Raw genomic sequence first — 14,618 nt, forward strand, 5'->3', positions numbered from 1 at the left:
AAATAGTGCACTATGTGTGCAATGAAAAAAGAAGCAGGCCAAATTTAATTCATTCACCCAAATTTTCCAACAAGATAGGGTGAATTCCACAGCCTCAGCGAATTATGAAAATTAAACAGGCCATCGTGGTTTCTTATTTTGCACAATTCATTCTGCACCTTTTAAACAACACTTTTTTATTTGTCATGGGGAGGAGCAAAAAGCCACAGAGGCACTGAAGCTCCATCCCTTGACCACTGGTATTCTTATTCAGCAAGTCCTCTGGATTCTGAAATTTCACAATGCAGTTTCTCATCTTCACAGCACACACACAACCCCGATTGTGACAAAATAAAAAGAATGCTTCTCTCCCCGCCACCCACACTCATGCATGAGAAATAAGGGAAGTGATCTCTCTCTCACACACCAACATCTACTTAAAGTGAGCTGTGATGGCTGTGTTAGAAACCAGGAGCTGATGTTCATAGCCGCTGCCCTTGCCACCATGAGTAGCTAGCTCATTTGCAACTCATTTGTACAACCTCTTTTGCCTAGGATAAATTTTCAAGTTATGTGAAAAGCCCTACAGCAGTTGGACAATAAGCACTTCTCCAAGTTTACATCCATACCTGAGATGATCTTGTGAACCCCAAGACAGCAAAACATTTCCCATCGGTCTTGTATTTCATCTGTTCCTCGTCTACCTTAGAGAAAGGAACTATATCGCTCCCATAGCGGAATCCTGCAGAGTGAAAGAATCAGTTCCTATGTTATTAAAGGAGGGTGACTCTCACATGGGAGCCTAAATGCAGAGCAGAAGAGGATGAGAGAGAGCCTTGCAGGAAAATATGAGTGTGTGGGGTGGAACTGGAGAGGACCCTCCCACCTCACAAACCACCAGCAGCCAAGGGCCACATAGGGACACTGCCTGGAACCCCTGAAAGTCGAACACAGGTACAGCTGGAAGGTAAGCCTGCTGCATGATTCCCTTCAGCCTATGGACAGAAGCAGAGATGGAGCTAGACATGGAAGGAAGGTTAGCCCACCTACCTCAAGTTTTTCCTTCAAGAGTGCATTCAAAGTGTGCATGTGTGTGTGTCACTCCTGTTGTCACACATCCTCCATACTCAACATACACATCAACCAAGCATCTTTTAAACTGCGAGCAGGGCTGTCCTATTGCATCTCAAGGGATGGGGGGGTGGCTAAGGAGGACGTGCTTCCTCTAAATAGATCTCCCTACGTGGTATCAGATAATTGTATGAAGCTTGTTATCTCTTGATACCCTAGAAATTCTTTTGTGTATTTAGCAAAACATGCATGCCCCCAAATCCATTTTCAGTGCTCTCCTATCTGGAATGGGTATAAAATTTAATTCCTCTGTTACCAATGTTACTTTCACTTATTCTACCTTCATCTCAATGCTTCTGCCGATAAACCAAACCCAGAGCTTGCTCACTATATGCAATTCACTAAATGGCACTTAACTTTTTTTGCAAGCAAATACTTCCCCAGGAAAATCTTGGTGCTCAAAGCAGAAGTCATACCTTGAATAACATCCTCCTTCTGAACTTCTGTTTCATCATCGTCATTCAAGCAGTAAACTGTTTCTTTCTGCACATCTTCTCTTTTTAGTGTCTTGGCATCTACAACCGTCCAGGTTTTTTTCACTTTTTCCTCGGTGAACTTGACATTGAAATTAAAAAGATAAGTTATTTCATGTTAACAGGCAGAACGATCCTAACTATGGGAAGCCAACAGGACTTGTGCCATCTTGAATTAAGCTGGAGTAAATTACCCCTAGTCCGAACTCCGTTCAGGAGCAAGACTACTGACAGCTGAGTTGACCTAAGCCTGGCAGAGGAATGCAAGCCTTTAAAATACGAGTGAGACTGACACCACCCTTTCTGCCAGATTGAGTTCCACTGGGTTGCCAGGTCGTATGACTGAGCTGAACAGAGCTAGGATTCAGCATACGCCACCAAACATCAGCAACACCCATTTTTCAGGGTTTGTGCCAGCATAAGATCCCCGGCTAAGCTAGGACATATGACTTACAACAGCATAGCCCAACTGTGCTGGGAATCCACTGGCTAAGCTAGAGATCCACTGGATCCTAATTTGCTCATCCCAGCAATCTTGGGTTTGGATTGCTCCCTTGGGGATTAGATATCCACTGCAACAATTCAAAGGCCCCCTTTCCTTTCCCAGGCATAAGACAGCAGCCAACTTACACTACACTAGTAAAAATATCCTTGAACACATGAAATTTATTTCACTGATCATCAATGATATGCCAATACTGACAGTTAGAAAACACTGGAAAAAATGCCTGAAATTTCAGGTGCACATAATCATGGATTGACAGTCTACAATGCACTAATTTCTAGTGACTGCAGGAGGCAAAATGCAGATCTAAAAAGTTACAGTGGTCCTATATACAAGAACACTTTACCTGAAAATGTGAGAAGTTCCCCAAGAGAAATATGGAAGGAATTCATTGCTATGCAGTTTCTCCAACTGCCATCGCTTGTGTTTTCCAAGGGAATAGGAGTTTCAGAAACCAGACAGTGAGCTTTATGAAAAACGACCATATTCTATCTCTCTATGCTGTCAGATTTAATAATTTAATAGGCAGCTATACTAATCAGTTACTGCGGTTGAATCTGAATTTACAACTAATTAATCCCTGCTGTGTTTCCTCCCTTCTACTGGCACCAGTGTTGGCATGTGTTCAATTATGCTAATCTGGTGCTAAAAATACAAAAGTGGCCATTGTAACTTACTGCTTTGTAGGCCACAATCCTTATAGACAACTGAGAACCAATTGTGAGCTGGCAAGGCCAAGCCATAGGTCTCCGTTCAACCTTCTTAAACACTGAAAGGCGCTCCAGACTCTCTCTAAATGACAAAACACAGGGGAAAGTGATATGGTGAATCCCGTAAAACATTTTACTAACTGCCCACAGGAAAAGAACAGGTTAGTTTTAACAAAATTGTGGTCTTGAAAATGTTTTGGTTCTAGATAAATTATCTGTGATTTTTCACATCTTCACATCATAGTGCTAGCTCATACATGTTTATCACAGACAGATCTTCAATTTCACCTTACATCATCTCAAGTCAGAGTGATTTGCAACAGAGACTATTCCCACATCCAGAAATGCGCATGAATCCAGTTACATGTGACATTAAGGTTGATGACACTGTGGTATTTATTTTCCAGGCATTTTAACAGTTCTGCTGAATTCTTGAATCACTTGAAGCTCACTTGTTGTACCAGTATAGTTAGGATGGAACGTGGCAACAGCACTAGTCCAATATCACAAAACATGTCATTGTGTTACTACCTCAGCAATGTTATATCAGCAACAGAGACGGGTATTTCAATGCTCACTAGTTGCTTCCATCCCAGCCATGAAACACACATATCTGAGAGCCACAGCCAGATAAAAGCACATGGATGGCATGATGCAGAAGGAGTGCAATGTGTGCTATTTTTCACCCAGGTAAAATCTGTTAGGATGCATAGCAGAGCCCTCTCTGTTATGGCACCCACAGTATGGAACTTGTTAATAAGAAAAACATGCCTAGCTGACTACCTCCTTAGAAGTACTGCACTACCAGAAGACGTTTTCCTTTAGAAAAGCCTTTGTCAGCACTTCACAGAACCAATAATGTCACTGGACTGTGGGGTAGATCAGATTAAAGAGCCACAGCAATGAACAATAGACTTTCACAGCTTATGGTTTTTTTTCCTGATTGCTGGTTTAACACTTATTTTATATCATTAGGCTAGTGTTTATTCCCATTGTGAACTGCTTGCCATGAAACTTCCCAACAATAAAAAAATCAACAAAAATAAATATTTTTAAAATGTCAAATCCAATGCAGATATAGGTTTGGATAGTAATGTTTGTTGTAATTACATATTGGAGAGGAAAGCAATGAGTAGAGCTTGTCATTTTCAGGATTATTTTTCCCTTGCTATTTTTGTGTGCTGCTGCTTGCTGGTTTTGCTTTAAGGTTTTTACACACATTTTAGATTTTAAGCTATCTTTATTTTAATGTGCAGATGCCTGCAAGCAGAGAGGCACCTCCAATGTTATCAGTAAATAATGAGCACTGCTCTCCTGTACACTGCTATTCCCAGTGCTATTAAGGCCCAGGTTTGCTGCTGAACATCTAGCTTGGCCTTATGAACCTAAAACATTACACTGAAGCCAAGTTCCACCATAATGAAAAGGGAAATACTTCTATGGTGTCAGGAGAAAAAGCCCAATTTATGCAAACAAAACATCTGTGGGCATGAAACTGGGAGGGTAATAAATACAAGCAAAGTTTCTAATAATGGAAGGAGGAGCAATTCAAGGTTACCTGAAAGTATAAATGTCCTCCAGGCCTTCTTCTTTGGCTAAGGAAAACATAAGCTTTCTCACCATCTGAAGGCCTTCTTTCTGCTGCCCAGATAGCTCCTTCCTTGGAAAAGGGTTTTGGTCCCTACTGGAATGCAAACCATTCCCCGCATCCCCGCTTCCATCTTCGTCATTCGCTGGAAATGGCAAGCTAAGAATACAATAAAGGACAATTTCCATTCACATTCCTCATTCACCAGAACAACTACAAATCAATTCACTGACTTTTATTTTATTTTTTCCTGAAATGAAAGAAAATGAAAGAAATGTGAATTGACACTTTGCATCCTCCCTTTATTCTGATGCACGTTCAATTGTCATTCTGAAACCTTAGCAAGCCAGCCCACACTGATGCTCATTTATTGCCACGCTATTAGTCACTTGTGACATGACAAGCTCTGTATAGGATCTTTTAAAGCTCAAACTTGGAGTATTCATAAATAAAGTTGACGTATTTTCCTCTGCGGAAAGAAATTGGATTAAGAATTTTGCATAATGCATCTGCATGAAATTATCTTTTGATGTAATTTATATGTCAACAGCTAACAGTCAAATTATACATAATGTTAAATGTATCATTTTTTTCCCTTAAAATTGCAGCAGTGGAGTGTGTAGGGAGGTCAAATCAGAATTGGAGCAGTGGCAATGGGAAATGGGGATTTAACCCTTTCCCCACACATGGAAATCCCCCTTCCCCAAGCAGCTGATTACCCCAAGAGGGAACAGGTCATTGGGGCAAATAGCAGTTTCTTTCCAGAAGTGGCAGAAGGGAAAGGAATATATTTTGGGGGAGTGGGGGCACTTTTCACCAAGACTGTCATGTGGTTTGAAAAGGTTAACCCCTCCTCACTGTATGTCTTGGGACAGAATTCTCCCCTTCCTAGTATGGCCATTAAGAAAAAGGAAGGAAGACGAAAGCTAAGATATGCAGTTCACATGACGTGTTTGGCTCTGAGCTTTCAATAAAAGGACCTAAAGAATGGAAGCACCCATTGGAAAAGCCAAGTTTCCTTGCCCCATGCATTTCAAGTCACTTAATTCACTGAATGACCACAATGGTCTGTGCATGCCTGTTTCCTTTAGGACTTCTGCCCTTCAGATTTCATCCACGGCATCTTGCCAATTTTTGCATTTTGCGATGTGAGCTGAGTGAAAGCAGTTTTCTTTCTCATCTATTGAGCATGAAAATCTATATATTAACCTGGGAGTAAGCTTCACTGTAATCAATGAGCTTACTTCTGATCAGACAGAACAATCCTATTTATGTAATTGATCCCAGCATAGCAAAGGTGGAGAACGGGGACGGAGGGGGGGAGATGAAACGGAATACTATTTTAGAGACCTTTGTCTATTTTGCAGCATTAATGGTGTCTAAATATCATGATTGCCACTGGCATATGACAGTTAAGATAATTTCTTCTTAGTATTGCTTCCTGAAAGAGCCAAATCACAACCTATAGTCTTTTTCTGAATACATTAACAGGGCAATCCTAACCATATCTGCTCAGAAGTAAGCCCCGCTGGGTTCAATGGGCCTCATTGCCAGGCACAGGCACATAAAGGAAGTTCCCAATGAGCAGTTGCTTGCTTGCATGCAGCCCTACAATTGTGCTAAAAATATAGGTATTCCTGCACAGAAGCAGAAAAAAGGCTCCGAAATATAGCAATGGATGAGTAGAATTAAGGGCCGTGAGAATTTCAGCTATTCTCCAGGGGTCTAAGGGCCGTGAGAATTTCAGCTATTCTCCAGGGGTCTAGAACTAAGGGCCGTGAGAATTTCAGCTATTCTCCAGGGGTCTAGAACTAAGGGCCGTGAGAATTTCAGTTATTCTCCAGGAATCTAGAACTGCTGAACCACAGGCAAGATCCAGCCTATAAAAGCTTCTGAAACGGCCTGCCAGCCATAATGGCATAAGCAACATCACAAGAAGACTCAGGTGGCACAATGGGGTCAGTGCATCTGGCTGTTAACCAGAAGGTTGGTGATTCAAGCCCACCCAGGGACAGCTGTAGGCAGGATTCCTGCATTGTAGAGGGTTGGACTAGATGAGCCTTGCGGTTCCTTCCAACTCTATGATTCCATGATTCTAAGAAAAGCTGTCACCAGTCATTCTATACAAGTGCTGGGCTGGGGGAAGAGATTTAAATGTCCTGACTCAGCCCGGTGATGCAATGGGGATGAATCCCCATGGCCCACCTTGCTCTTCAGACTGAAGAGAGGTTCTGCCTAGTCAAGAGCAATTGTGGGAATGAAAATTACCTTTCCCACCACTCCTCAGCTGATCTGCATGCATCAGCTAAGGAGCAGTGAGTATGTCCACCTATGATTGTGGACCTTGGCATACCTGGGGGGGGGGTCTCACTCCACCCACTTTGGGGTCTGGTTCTGCCCACTCTTGAGCTGAGGCCCCCCAACAGTTGACATCTATCAGCAAAGGAATGTATACAACCCAGAGCTTTTGTGCTATTTGCAGAATAAGATATCCCAAATAAGGGCAAAATATACAAATATGCTTTATTTGCATAATTTATGCAGCTTGCAGAATTCAACTATTCTGGATGCAGACTTGTTAAGTTTTTTGTTTAAATGCACAGCCCTGCTTATACAAATTTTTAGTGCCTTTTTGAGAAAGGTGCTATATTAGAGGCTAGAGTTAGAGAAATGACATTCCCTTTCTCAGAACAGGACAGAGTTGAAATAATATTTCATAGTTCTCTCCTCACTCACAAAAACTGAAGCGAAATACCAGTATTCTTCATGTTAGCAATGATAACATCCAGTTGATCCTCACTGAAGGGACTACTGAGGTCTGTAAAAATTTCAATGTGTCGTTTGTCATATTTTTTCCCACTAAAAGAGAAGGCAAAATAAAAGAGTTTCAAAAGCACAGGTATTTTGACAGCTGCAATATTTTGACTGCTTCTTTACAAAGAGCAATTTATACTTCTAGTAAGGCCACATATGATTAATATGAATCCATAGCATGTCATGTATTTGCTGTGTTTGGCCATCACAATATACCATATTTTAGACGGATGTGATTGGACCTAGGTAACGCCTAGGTAAGCTGACATGTTTAAACAAGCCATAATTAACCTTAACCAAAGTATAAGATTCGAATGAAATGCTAAACTTTATTAATCTTGCTATCCACCTTGAACTCTCAGGAAAGGCAGGATATAAAATTGTTAGATTAACACAAATAAATAAATAGAACTGCCATTTTAATTATTCCTTCCCCTTTATTACTCATTGGGGGAAGCATCTGCTCTTCCAATATACAGTGGATGCTTGGGTTGTGAATGTGATCCGTGTGGGAAGCACGTTCAAAACCTGCAGCATCTGCAACCCGCAGCGCCGCGTCTGCACACGCACGGGTTGCAATTTGGCACTTCTGTGCATGCGCAGCTGCCGAAACCCGGAAGATTTTGAGCTCTCTTGTGGTAATCAGTCAGAATCCTTCAGTATTTATTATCTCAAAAACACTCCTTCCATAGTAAGATAATGTCCCAACACTAAAATGGAGTCAGATACATTTTCAAAACTGTGTTTTAGAATCCTTAAGGGCAGTTGTGGGCTGATATACTTACATTGTTTCCTTTTGCAGCAAGTCCATGCAAACAACAAGAGCATCAAGAACTAAGCACATTAAGAAAAGACGCTTTAATCTTTAAAAAAAACCACAATTTGATACATGCTGGCCAGGATACAGTCATTACTGCGCAGCCTAATTACAGTAATATTTCACATTTAACGCACCTGAAGTGTTCAAAGCATTTAACATATCTCAATAACAGCCCTGTAGAGCAGTGTTTCCCAACCTTATTCCAACTGTGACCCCCTTCTGACCTAGTTTCCTTTCTGTGGCGCCCCCCATGGGCATAGCCAGGGGGGCAGCTGCCATCCAATAAGTAAAAATCAATACAGTGGTGCCTCGGGTTAAGTACTTAATTCATTCCGGTGGTCTGTACTTAACCTGAAACTGTTCTTAACCTGAAGCACCACTTTAGCTAATGGGGCCTCCTGCTGCTACCACACCGCCGGAGCACGATTTCTGTTCTCATCCTGAAGCAAAGTTCTTAACCTGAAGCACTATTTCTGGGTTAGCGGAGTCTGTAACCTGAAGCATATATAACCTGAAGCATATGTAACCCAAGGTACCACTGTACAAATCAATACAAATCAGAGGTTCCGCCCCACAAAAATCCTGGCTACGCCCATGCCCATGTTCTATGCAAAGAGAACCTGTTTTATTTATAATTTTTATAATACAGTCCAAAAGGCGCACAGGGAGCTCTGTATATATGGGAGAATTTTAAAAAGCAAGTGGTCTTCACTGACCTGGTGCAAAAAGATCTTGTCATCCAGAGGAGCCCTGGCTGCCTAGATAAAACACTACAGCCCCACACACCCTTACCTGGAAGTATGGTCCACTGAACTCAGTGCAACTTTCTTCTGAGTAGACACTTATTTACCAGATGCAAGGCAGCAACACCAGACGACCCCACTCAGCTAGGCACTGGGATGGATTTCACCCAGACCTTGCAGAGTCAGGCCAACACTGCCGACAGGCCCTATGTCCCTTGGCACTTAAATCAGGGGTGGGAAACACAGCATTAGTCCTGCTTTGGCCTGCGAAGCCACTTCCCCCAACTCATGCCCCTCTGCCCCACACCTGAAGTCACATGTGAGGCAGGTAAAGACATGACTGGATTTGTTCCGCGAGTTTCCCCTGAGAATCTTGGTCATGCCACCAATTCTTCCAAACAGCAGGGTCAAGTCACTGGCAGGATTAAAGTCACTGATGGGCCATGAGTTTAACACTGCTGGGTAGGCTGCACAACTGAGCACCCCTGTAGAAAAAAGCTTTGCCAATAATGAAGTTGGCGAAGCGCCATGCACCCCACACTCAGCCGGATGTCGGGTGCTTGGGAAGTGCCGTGCAAGAGACTTTGGCAGGTGGGAGGGATAAACCACCTGTCAATCATCTGACATTATAATAATACCATGTCCTGCCCACCTGTCAATGGTGTTCTGTCGGGGTGAGACAAATAACAATCAGGCCCACTGAGCCAAATAGGTTTGTCTTAAATAATAAGGGCTCTAGGAGTTAATGTGGCAATTCCAGACACAGTTAAAATATAAACTCCCAATCTTCCATGCAGCTGTAATCTGGTGAAAAGATTTTCAACATTCATAAAGGATACTGTCCCCATGTTCAGAGCCAGGCTGAACCATATTTTGTATGTCTTCCAGCAAATCAAAATCCGGCATCATCAGGTGTCTGTGCACAGTGATATGCTGATATTGGTCCCCGCTGGCAAGGCTATTTGCAGTGTCCTCTGTGCCAAATAAAACCAAGGCGATTTCATCTTTACTCTCAGCAAACACCTGCAGATGGTAAAAGGTGCCAGTGCAGATACAAAGTGATCAGTATAAACTTTGTTACTCAGCTTCAGATTACTATCGATTCATTTTTCCTACCTTATCTGCATCATATATGAAACATATTTAAATGACATTTTAGGTTCTGGGGTCAGCTACCAAACCGTTATGGGAACTACAGTTCAATATCTGGAAAAAAATCCCGAGGCTAGAAAATACAGTTACAGAACTTTGCCTCCCCCCCCCCACACACACACTGGAAGGGGCAGTTTTAACATAAGTTGAAAACTGAAGTAATGGTAGGAAAAATCAATGTGCCAAATAGATTGGTGGAACAGAATGCATTATCAAAGAAGTACAGTAGACATTCTATATTTCTGTTACACCTATGTAACTTCAAGGAAAGAAGTATGAAGCTGAGGGGAAACATGGTGTGCAACAAATTGTAAACCACAGGCAGGGGCAACAGCCTCAACGCCCCTGAAGCTGCCCCTGTCTTCTATCCCATCGGAGTTCTTTTTTTCCTATTCATTTCTGCCTTATTTCCCCTGGTTTATAAAGTTAACAAAACACTGCAGGCCTGTTTTAAGTTTTACTTCTTCCGTTTCACATGAAGTGAAGTTTAGCCCTGTTCTGATGTCATCATGCTGTGAGTTTTTTGCAGCAGCTTCATCTTTATCATAACTTCTACTGTTCATCCCAGCCCTCTGAGCTCTTTTACCTGTCGCTGCACAAACATTGTCATCACTTTTTTGGCTTGTTCAAAAGGAGAGTCTTCTCCAGGACCAGAATTGCTCATAGAAAAGCCGACATCCATACACAGGACCACTGCTGCCTTCAGAAAGAAAAAGTACAAGCTGAACTAGAATATGGCTAGGCGAAATCATACAAGCACCTATTCCTTGAGCTGTAACATTCTACACCTACATGCTACTGCAAAGGAAACTATGGAACCAATACAGCTTTCAGGCTACAATCCTATACCCACTGGGGGTATGCCCAGCTCGGTTTAATGGATTTTACTTTACTCAGAAGTAGGCATACACAGAATTGTTTTCAAAATTTCTACCTGTCTTGTCAAAAACACTGTAGAAAAATAAACCACAATACACACTCCCAGCAAGACTTGGGGGAAAGTCTGATTAGCTTTGTAAAATTGCTTTTACAATAGAAATAATGTGTTTAATGCAGTAAGGGTAAAAATGGAGTGCTTATATAGAAAAAACCCCATAGTTTTTTCTTTATTCAGTTTATTCAATCTATGCATTTCGGGTCGGAGGGCTCTCCTGAGCAGAAAATGCTTGCTCTGCCTGTACCACTGAAGCTTTACAATCACTCAGCTGAGCAATACTGTTGGATCCAATCCAATATTTATAACCCACCTTTACTCAAACTATAGGAATCAATTTTTTAAAAAATCAGGTTCCCCCATGTCCTTAACTTCTCAAATATATTTGTTCATGTCTTGGATGCTGGAGTCACAGAACTGGAAGAACTGTTTGGTTTTTTAAAATTTAATAGCTTAGGTTTTTTTTTAAATTGCATGTTTACTGTTTTATATCGTATTTATACAAGCTTTGCTACATAGAAAGCTGCTTTATGGTGGCTTTCCCCCTCAAAAAGTGGGATACTAGTATCTAAATAACTACATAATAATGTTATTATAGAATTTAAGAGGTTACGTCCAACTAACATGCCCCAGTAGTTCAAGGACTTTTGCCTGTGCAATACGACTTTCCATCCCCATGCAACCCCTTTTATCTGCCTTTAGAATTGGGGGAGTGAGTGGGCATTGCGAACTACTTTACTGCTTGATCCCAACAGGTAAGTTTCTGATATGTGAACAAGGTCTCTGTGTGTGTGTGTGTGTGTGTGTGTGTGTGTGTGTGTGTGTAAGTACCACTGTGTGTATAATCACTCCCTTGATTAATCTGGAATACAAGGCATCACTTGGTTCTAAATGCAAGTGTAGATTAGGTTGCAATCCTGCATACACTTACATGCTTGAATTCAATGGGTCTTACTTCTAATAAGATATGCACAGAATTGTACTGTAATAAATAATAATAATAATATTGTATCTCGATCCGCTTTGTGCAGACTTATCTGCCCCTGAAAAGCAGGATGCAGTTCTGATTCTATATATGTAGGATTTCGGAGTGGGGGTCGCTCCGTGATAATCTCATCATAGGTAACCCCCCCCCAAAAAAAAAGAAAAAACCACACACACACCTCACTAAGGATTAGAAGCCCCACTTTCAACTAGAATAATAATAATGATACATTCTTAAGCGAGGGAGGGAGGGAGGGAGGGAGGGGAAGAGACTCCAATCGCTAAGCATCTTGAACCGAAGTCCAAGGCTAGGGGATGAGCCCGTGTGAAGCAGCCGAGAGAGGCGGGAAAAGTTCCCCTCGGGCCCTGAAGCCTCCCATTAGCTCTGCCAGGGCGACGCGCGTCTCTTTCTGAGGGAAAGAGCCTGCAGGGGACCAGCATAGGCGGCGAGGTCCGTCTCTCACGCCCCACCACCCGCGCGTTACCTTCGCCCCCCGCGACATCGTGCCAGAAGCGCCTCCAGCTACGTCTTCCGCGCCTCCGCCGTCTCTTCCTTCCGGAGTCTCTCGGCCAGTATCCGGCCAAGTCGGTCTGGGCGCGGCGGTGGGAACGAGCCCCACAGCGGCCCCTCGTGGTCCAAGCCGAGATGGAGGAGGAAGGATGGAGGGCCGCAGGAATTGCGGTTACAAGGAGGAGAGGGTTGCGTTGGCACAAAAGAGGGTGCTCAGGCTGCAGTTCTAATGCATGCTTCCTGCAATGATTTAACAGTGCCGGATTTACGTATAAGCTCAACAAGCTATAGCTTAGGGCCCCAAGTAATGGGCCCCGCCTGCTAGCCTGCTCCCTAAAATATCACTGGTTTGCTCATTTCTATATATAGGGTGCCTACATTCTGCTGTGTATAATTATTAGTAGTTTGCATCATATATTTGCTCCTATTATTATTTCATGTTATAGCAAGTTTCTAGAGACTAGATTATGAGTCTTTGTAAATTGTGTTTCTAATGGAACTTTTGTTATTGCCAAATGCCAATGTGTTTGCATTATTAAGTTTGTTATGAATAAAAATCATTTGAAGTTAGAGCTTAATAATTATTTCACTATTAATATACTTAATTGTATTTCACTTAATAATTATTTCACTATTAATATACTTAATTGTATTTCACTTCAACAATTACTTTGATAAAATGCATATTTTGTAATGTGCAAATAGCTTTCGATACCTATTAGGTCCATAAATTACTATATAGCATATATTCAACACAAAAAACAGCTACAATTTGTTGTTGACAAAGGACAGCTGGACATATAAAGGGCCTCAGTAGCATAGGGCCTCATGAAACCTAAATCCGGCCCTGATTCTTCAACATCAACTTCATTGGACTGGTTGTGTTGTGCGGATGCCTGATTAGCGTCTCCCAAAGCAACTACTCTATTCCCAACTTATGAATAGAAAGCGTAATACTGCTGGTGAACAAAAGAGGTTTAAAGACTCTCTCAAGGCAAATCTTTTTAAAAATATAGTATAAACACGGACAACTGGGAAACACTGGCCTGCAAGCTCTCCAATTGGAGAACAGCCTTTACCAAAGGGGTCATGGGTTCTGAAGACGCTCAAACTCAGGATGAAAGGGAGAAACGCGCTAAGAGGAAAGCACGCTTGGCAAACCCTCACCGTAATCAGCTTCCACCCAGAAACCTATGTCCCCAGTGGGGAAGGACGTGTGACTCCAGAATTGGCCTCCACAGTCACGGACTCACAGTGAAAACCGTGTTCATGGAAAACAATCTTACTTGGCTACGAGTGATGGCCAAAGATGAAGATAAGAAGAAGAGAGGAAGGAGTAAAAAGATGTGTTGACACAAAAGAGGATGTTCATGCTGCAGTTCTAATGAACACTTCCTGGGAGTGAGTCTCCTGGAAGCCAACGGCTCTCTCTTCGGAGCAGACATGTATAGGGTTGCACTGTTCATATCATAAGCCTAAAAGAGGGCAATGAAGATTGGGTGTGTGTAAAGAAATGCCACCTTTTAAAAAGGAGAATCTTTTCACCCCACTGCACAGCAGTAAGTTCAAGTTTCCCACCACGTGGATCCTTAAGGATGCAGTCCTGTACTCCCACATACCTGAGGGCTCAGCTCAGCTCCATGAGGTTTCTGAGTAGATATCTGTAGGAGTACAATAACCAATCTCAAAGTGTATGGGAGAATGGGATGCTGAGAAGAGCGCAGAGAGAAGAAACGTCGTGCATCTGCAGCAGGACAACCGGATGCCTTCACCTGCCCCAGCTGCAACAAAACATGTCTCTCCTGTATCGGTCTCTGCAGCTGTTACTCAACAATTTGACTTCACCCCCAAAGGCACACTCCTCCATCAGCTCCAAAGATGGACAGGTGCCAACCATCTGTTTTAAAACTACTGGTTTTACTTAGATTTTATGTCCATTTGTTTTTAAAGATTTTATCAGTATCTTTTATGAATATTTTATATTGTTTTATGTAAGCCACTTAGAAGTTTGGGTTGATTAAGTGGAATGTAACTTTTGTTAAAATATGGGAGTTCATTTGGAAACAGAGGTATTGTTCACCGACTTTAAAAAAAACTAAATGTCTGTGTATAGTATCTGCTAGATTAAATTGCAGTTTCCTTTTGCAGAGTATGGCATCCTGTTAAATATATGCAATTTTAAAAGAGGGAGGAAATCTGATAACCCAAGAGGGAATCTTATTCATTTCCCATCATTCCTTAAAGAAGATGCCCTTGGTATCCTAAATGAACTTG

General features: G+C 42.1%; 1 protein-coding gene across 1 annotated transcript in view; it reads right to left on the minus strand.

The window, feature by feature from the left end:
* The window catches only part of XRCC5 (X-ray repair cross complementing 5), a 38,989-nt gene extending 26,542 nt beyond the window's left edge, over window positions 1–12,447 (minus strand). The window contains exons 1-9 of the mRNA XM_079968834.1: window positions 12,319–12,447; window positions 10,502–10,615; window positions 9,603–9,786; window positions 7,986–8,034; window positions 7,123–7,245; window positions 4,357–4,545; window positions 2,766–2,880; window positions 1,527–1,665; window positions 609–721 (exon numbers count right to left, since the gene is read on the minus strand). Coding sequence (XP_079824960.1) covers window positions 609–721; window positions 1,527–1,665; window positions 2,766–2,880; window positions 4,357–4,545; window positions 7,123–7,245; window positions 7,986–8,034; window positions 9,603–9,786; window positions 10,502–10,615; window positions 12,319–12,336 — 1,044 coding nt within the window. The 5' untranslated portion in view covers window positions 12,337–12,447. The remainder of the gene's footprint in view (window positions 1–608; window positions 722–1,526; window positions 1,666–2,765; window positions 2,881–4,356; window positions 4,546–7,122; window positions 7,246–7,985; window positions 8,035–9,602; window positions 9,787–10,501; window positions 10,616–12,318) is intronic.
* Between the last annotated feature and the right edge of the window lie 2,171 nt (window positions 12,448–14,618).

The sequence above is a fragment of the Podarcis cretensis genome, assembly GCF_951804945.1.
Source record: "Podarcis cretensis genome assembly, chromosome: 1".
Lineage (NCBI taxonomy): Eukaryota > Metazoa > Chordata > Lepidosauria > Squamata > Lacertidae > Podarcis > Podarcis cretensis.